This window comes from Herpailurus yagouaroundi, unplaced genomic scaffold, assembly GCF_014898765.1.
Source record: "Herpailurus yagouaroundi ecotype Mexico unplaced genomic scaffold, PumYag 190, whole genome shotgun sequence".
Taxonomy (NCBI): Eukaryota; Metazoa; Chordata; class Mammalia; order Carnivora; family Felidae; genus Herpailurus; species Herpailurus yagouaroundi.
The window spans coordinates 18,793,355-18,799,354 of record NW_024412421.1 but is presented as its reverse complement, the minus strand read 5'-3'; the positions used below and the strand labels follow the sequence as shown (position 1 = coordinate 18,799,354).

At 57.8% G+C, this 6,000-nt stretch overlaps 1 protein-coding gene across 2 annotated transcripts; it reads left to right on the top strand.

The window, feature by feature from the left end:
• Nucleotides 1-2,374: 2,374 nt before the first annotated feature.
• On the top strand, nt 2,375-5,689 carry RRAD (RRAD, Ras related glycolysis inhibitor and calcium channel regulator). Of its 2 annotated transcripts, none has more exons than XM_040498252.1 (5): nt 2,375-2,505; nt 2,742-3,126; nt 3,778-3,851; nt 3,985-4,189; nt 5,036-5,689. In XM_040498252.1, the coding sequence occupies exons 2-5, from the start codon at nt 2,757-2,759 to the stop codon at nt 5,311-5,313; spliced, it is 927 nt and encodes a 308-aa protein (XP_040354186.1). In that variant the 5' UTR covers nt 2,375-2,505; nt 2,742-2,756; the 3' UTR covers nt 5,314-5,689. The 2 variants fall into 2 exon arrangements, with proteins under 2 accessions (XP_040354186.1, XP_040354185.1); XM_040498251.1 differs by having other exon boundaries at nt 2,380-2,509.
• Nucleotides 5,690-6,000: the final 311 nt, after the last annotated feature.

Sequence of the window (6,000 nt, the reverse complement as noted above, 5' to 3'; positions counted from 1 at the left end):
TTATAACAACACCCATGAAGACATTATCCCTGTTCTACATGGAGGAAGCTGAGGCTCACTCAAGATAAATGAACAGAGGTGAAATAGCTAGCAAGTGGCAGAGCTGAGATTTGAAGTCTGGGCTGTCCTAGGTGTGTTCCAGACTCAGTTTGCTCCTTCTGGGCAGCCAAACTCAGCCCAGAGAGCTGAGAGGACCAGGAGGTGGGAGTGGGGGTGTCTCAGAGTCATGTCCTGCTCTTGGTTCCTGGGGCCCCTGGCCATACCTCGGCTTGTGGTGTGTCTGGCCTGTTGGGGGAATGCTTGGGGCCTGACTGGCCTAATGTGGATGTAGTTCCCTTGGCAATGAAGAAACACTGCTGAAGTCAAGAGTTCAGATTACTTGAGGGGAAACCCAGCCCTAATTCCTTGCATGGCTCCCTGCTGGGAAGGGTCACAGCTACCCCCACATACCTACCCTGTGCTGGACATGCAGGGGTTATTTTCAGTGGCAAGGTCATGTGTGAGGTGGGTAGGAGTGCCATAAGCAGTCCATCCAGGATTCCTGATGGGAAGTGTTTTGCTGGCTCTTGAGACTTGCGTCCTGATAGGAGGTTCAAACCACAACTCCCTCTTGCCACTGGACCTCATCCAGGAAGCCAGAGCCAGTATAGGGTTGCCAAGGCCTCCAAGACCCCAGGACCATGGGAAAGACACAAGTGGGCAGGCCACCCCTCAGTCTAGCCCTTGCCTACTTTGGGGACCTCAAGATCAGAGAGGCCCTCACAAACCCTCTCTTACTTAGCTAGGCCCTCCTCACTCCAAGACCGTCTTCCACGTTGCCAAGGGAACTAATACAGCAGCCAGAGAACCCCACCCAGGTCTCCATGGCAACCTACAACAGCCCACTAGGATCCATCCATCCGTGATGTCACCTGAGCCCTGAATGGGTGCCCCCACCCCAGCTACACTCATTACAATCAAACGTCAGAGTCTGATAGCAGATCCCTGTCACAAAGTACCTCATAGCTGGCCTGCTCCCAATCTCATACACCCTAGACATGAGCAAGGGGGGAACAGATCATTTTATAGCTGGGCACCCTGAGGCTGGGAGAGGAAGCAAGACCCAGGAGTCTGGAGGCAGAGCCAGGTCTAGAAACCAAGCTTCCCCATGACATCTCCCCTCTGCCCTGGCCCCCACCCTAGGTCTAAGGAGGGGGTGAGCTCTGGGCAGTGGTGGCACCAAGTGGTGGCTAATTCCATCCCTCCAGCCCTGCCCCAAGGGTGCTCTACCCCTTGCCCCTCCTAGATGGGAGTCTGAACTTCCAGATCCTGTTATATGCCCTGATCAGTAGGTCCTTATGGGGCTAGAGGGAAGGAGAGAGCCATTGAAGACTTAAAGTGGCTGGATTCAGCCCTGACTCTGGTCCAGTCCCACCCACCCCATCCACTCTTGCCGCCATCTGACACCTATCTGCCAGGATTTCCCCAACTTTGGGCAACCTCCAGCCTAGGAGCAGAACGACCAGGAACGGAAAGGCCAGGAGCAGAAGGGCCAGGGCCAGGTATTTTTAGCAGAGTTGTTGGCAGCTATCTGGAGGGTGCTGGGAGGTGAGGTGGTGCTGAGTTCATCCTTTCCCTTCTCTGGGCTTGTATTCCTTCCCCCAGAATCAAGTATGCACCTCTACCTGCAAAGCACTGCCAGAGCACCTCCCTTCCCTGACTCCCTCCCCCAAACAGCTCTCCATGTGCCCCCAGGGGCTCACATTTTGACACTAGCCCACACCCTGAAGGGGAGGCGCATCAGGTAGAACCTTCAGCTCCCCAGGACAGGGAGGGGAGTAGAGAGGACTTGGTGCTAAGACCAGGGGTCCAGATTTAGGACCCTTATGTTTTAGCTCAGATATGGGAGGGTGGGGAGTGGGTGTCCTGAGCAGAGAAGGGTCAAGTCTTTCCAGCCTGTATTGGTCTGCTTGTTTGGGCAACAGGCCAGGGCTGGGGGAGAGCAAAGGGAGAATTCACTGTTAAAGGGCCAGAACTAATTTTTCCCCAGAGGGGAGTTGGCACAGTGGGCCCTTCCGGTTTTCCCCCTTGACCCCCACCCACGATGGTATCCCCAACTTCAAACCCCTCCCCCGCACCATTCAACCTACCCCCATTCCTTCTGCCTCCTTCCCTGCCTCCCACCACAAACGCTCAGACCCAGGCTTTGTCTGCCCAGTCTGGTGGGGCGGGGTCTCGGTGGGTGCGAGGTCCTGGGAGCGGGTGGGGGATTCCCCCGAGGGGGAGGGGACGGACACGTCAGCCCCCGCAGCAGCGGGGACGTGGGCGAGCGCGGGGGGGGGGGGGGGGGGGTGGGGCGGGGGCGGGGGCGGGGGCGGGCAGACGCTTAAATAGACAGCTCTGGAGCCCGGGGCCCAGAGCGGACTGAGGAGGCGAAGGCTGCAGCAGCGTCGGGTGTCCGAGCCAGGGTCTGCGAGTGGACTGTATCGGGGCCTGGAACCTAGTTCTGACCCTGTCCGTGTGCGGGTGGGTGAGTGTCCTGGTGTAGCAGGGTGCGGGTGGTCGCACCGTCCGGGGGGCGGATGGACAAGTCGGGAGAGTGCCTCAGAGTCAGAGCGCCTTCACGGCCGAGAGGGGATTGCGGCAGGTCCTCGGCTCCAGCGTCCTGCCTGAGCCGGGGATAGGGCAGGCGCGCCAGGGGTCCGGCCTCCCACACCCTGTACACCACGGCTTACCCTGCCTTCCCCACTCCCGTTCCCCAGACGGCGTCGGGCGCGATGACTCTGAATGGCGGCGGCAGCGGAGCGGGCGGGAACCGCGGCGGGGGCCGGGAGCGCGAGCGCCGTCGGGGCAGCACACCCTGGGGCCCGGCGCCCCCGCTGCACCGCCGAAGCATGCCGGTGGACGAGCGGGACCTGCAGGCGGCGCTGGCTCCGGGCGCTCTGGCAGCGGCCGGGACCGGGACCGGGGCCCAGGGTGCGACGCTCGAATGGCACGAGGGCTCCTCCGAGTCGCTCAGCTCAGGGGGCAGTGACTCAGACGAGAGCGTCTACAAGGTGCTGCTGCTGGGGGCGCCTGGCGTGGGCAAGAGCGCTCTGGCGCGAATCTTCGGTGGTGTAGAGGATGGGCCTGAAGCAGAGGCCGCAGGTGAGGGGCTGGGACTATTCAAGGGAGGGGAGATGCCAGGGTTGGGACTGAGGGCTACAGGGCTGGGGAACTGGATTAAAAGCCGCACATACCGTGGGATTCTGAAGGCATTTTCAGAACCATGCTTCTACTGACCCGTTTCATGGTTGGGGAAATTAAGAGAGAGGGGACCTCCAGCTCTTGCTAGAGGGAGAGATGCCCGGAGTAGAAGACCCATACCTGAGACAACTCTTAGGATAGGAATGGGACATCTCTCCCTGCCAGGGCTGACAGGAACACAACCAGAGGGAGTTTCTAGGAGAGAGCCCTGGGTGACAAAGGCTCTAAGAATATGACAGTCACTATTTTAACTCAGGCCACTGTGGTCGGAGCTACCTTGGGGCCAAGACATCAGGATTGGCCACCCAGGACATTGGTAGCTTGGGGAAGAGGTGTCTAGGTGAGGATCAGGAAGGCCCCCCATGCCCTCTACTTCCCACTTCCCAGCCCTGTTATTTCTGTTGTCACATAGTGGCCATAAGTGGAGGGAAAGGTTAGGGGGGCTCTGGAGTGGAGTTGGAAGGGGTGGCCAGAACAGTAAACCTGGCGCATGGTGTGGGAGGGTGGCTTCTTGCAGCCAGCAGGTAACCTGACTACTAGTCTCCTTCCTAGGGCACACATATGATCGGTCCATCATCGTGGATGGAGAGGAGGCATCACTCATGGTCTATGACATCTGGGAGCAGGTAGGCTGCAGGCTGAGACCCAGGGCAGGGTGGGAGCATGACCCAGGGGATAGAGGCCTGCTGATAGTGGCAGCCTTGTAGCCTGGGGGCATGAGAATTATTTGGTAGATATGTGTATATATGTGTTCCCCAGGATAGTGGCCGCTGGCTACCTGGTCATTGCATGGCTATGGGCGATGCATACGTCATCGTGTACTCAGTGACAGATAAGGAAAGCTTCGAGAAGGCCTCAGAGCTGCGAGTCCAGCTGCGGCGGGCACGGCAGACGGACGACGTGCCCATTATCCTAGTGGGCAACAAGAGCGACCTGGTGCGCTCTCGAGAGGTCTCCTTGGATGGTGAGCAGGGAGCGGGTCGGAAAGGGAGGGACATCCTAACTGGGCTGTGGTCCATTCAGTCTTGGCTCAGCTCAAGTCCCTGGGGATCATGAGTGGCTAAAAATGTTCAGGAAAAAAACTTGAGGGGGAGAGAGAGAAAACTGCTACCCTCCCACTGGACTCTCAAAGGTCCAAGAGGGCTGGGGAAAGGACCAAACGCACGAGGGGAGGTGGAAGCTGCTGTGCACTGAGCTGGGCCACCACAGGGTCCTCGTCTCCTGTCCCTTTTGGCCCTGGCCTGACAGACAATGGGTGAGGAGAGCACAGAGAACTGGGATAGGAGGTCACAGAGTGGATTTGGGGCCGGGGCCAGTCTTGGCATGGGCTTGTGCCTGGGGAGGATTCTCCCCTCTTGGGCTCAGCATTCTCCTCTGTGACCCCCCCAGAACTGAGCCCCTCAGAGGAACCTAGCAGTGACTTGGTGACATTCTCCTTCTAGTTTCACTGGTATATAACACCAAACCATGAAGCACTAAGCTGCTCAACAAGGTTCTCGTTCTCTTGTGTTGAGTACTGTAGCATTTCTATTTTAATATCCGACTTCAAATTATTTCAATAAACGAGTTTCCTTTTGTGGGCCTTTGTGAACTCCTTAAACGTGGGCACATTCTACCAGTTGGGTGACCCAGCAATGCCCTGGATCCTCTGTACAGGAGCTGCGTTCTATGTTTCTGGGAACCACCCAGGGAATCCCCCTTCCCTGACCCTGAGATTCCTGAGTGGCAGCTGCAATGGGGTGACCGGGATTTGAGTGGACTTCTCACCCACCCACGCTTTGTTTAACCAGAATGTGCCTTTCCCCACCAGAGGGCCGGGCGTGTGCCGTGGTCTTCGACTGCAAGTTTATTGAGACCTCAGCAGCGCTGCACCACAATGTCCAGGCCCTGTTTGAGGGTGTCGTGCGCCAGATACGCCTGCGCAGGGACAGCAAAGAGGCCAATGCACGTCGACAGGCGGGTACCCGGCGGCGAGAGAGCCTTGGCAAGAAGGCAAAGCGTTTCTTGGGCCGCATTGTAGCACGCAACAGCCGCAAGATGGCCTTTCGCGCCAAGTCCAAGTCCTGCCACGATCTCTCCGTGCTCTAGACTCCACAGGCACATACTGTGTTGTGCATACACGTGGGTGGATTGGTGGGCTGGCCCAGCCAACTGCCCTAGGTGCCTCAGGGCTGGCTCGGACTCTGGGCATACCCCACCTCATGGTCACGGACAGACAGACAGTGCTGCCCAGGGAGGCAGCTCCCAGTGACCATCAAGGGCTGGGCCCACAGCAATGTGTGTACAGGCCAGTGTGTGTTCCAAGCAGCAGCCTGAGCCCAGCCCCTGGGGCAGGCCTCTGTGTGAGGAAAGGACTCTATCTTTCTCCACACTTGGGGTGTGCATGCTCTGGAGGGAGGCTGTTCAGTGCAGTGGTTATTTGTTTACATGCAAATTTTTGTAATAAAGACTATTTCCTGATAGATCAGGGCTGTTAACTCTGTATTTCCTCCCAGTAGGGGGTTTTAGGAGGAGGAAGTGTTCCTGAGGTTAAGGGATAGGGCCTCACTGCCCTTCCCTGGTGTGTGGCCTTGATTATCCTAATATTTGAGCTCTGATATATTCAGCTGAATCAGAGGGGCAGGTGTGGTTGTGGCCTGGTTGGGGATCCAAGCAGCAGGAGGAGATAATAGCCCCTCCCAGCTTGTTATCCAGATTTTTCTCTTGCACTGGGGCCTAGCAATGCCCAGCTGATTAAAGGTTCAATCTCTCCACTGTGGGTCAGGGAAACTGAGG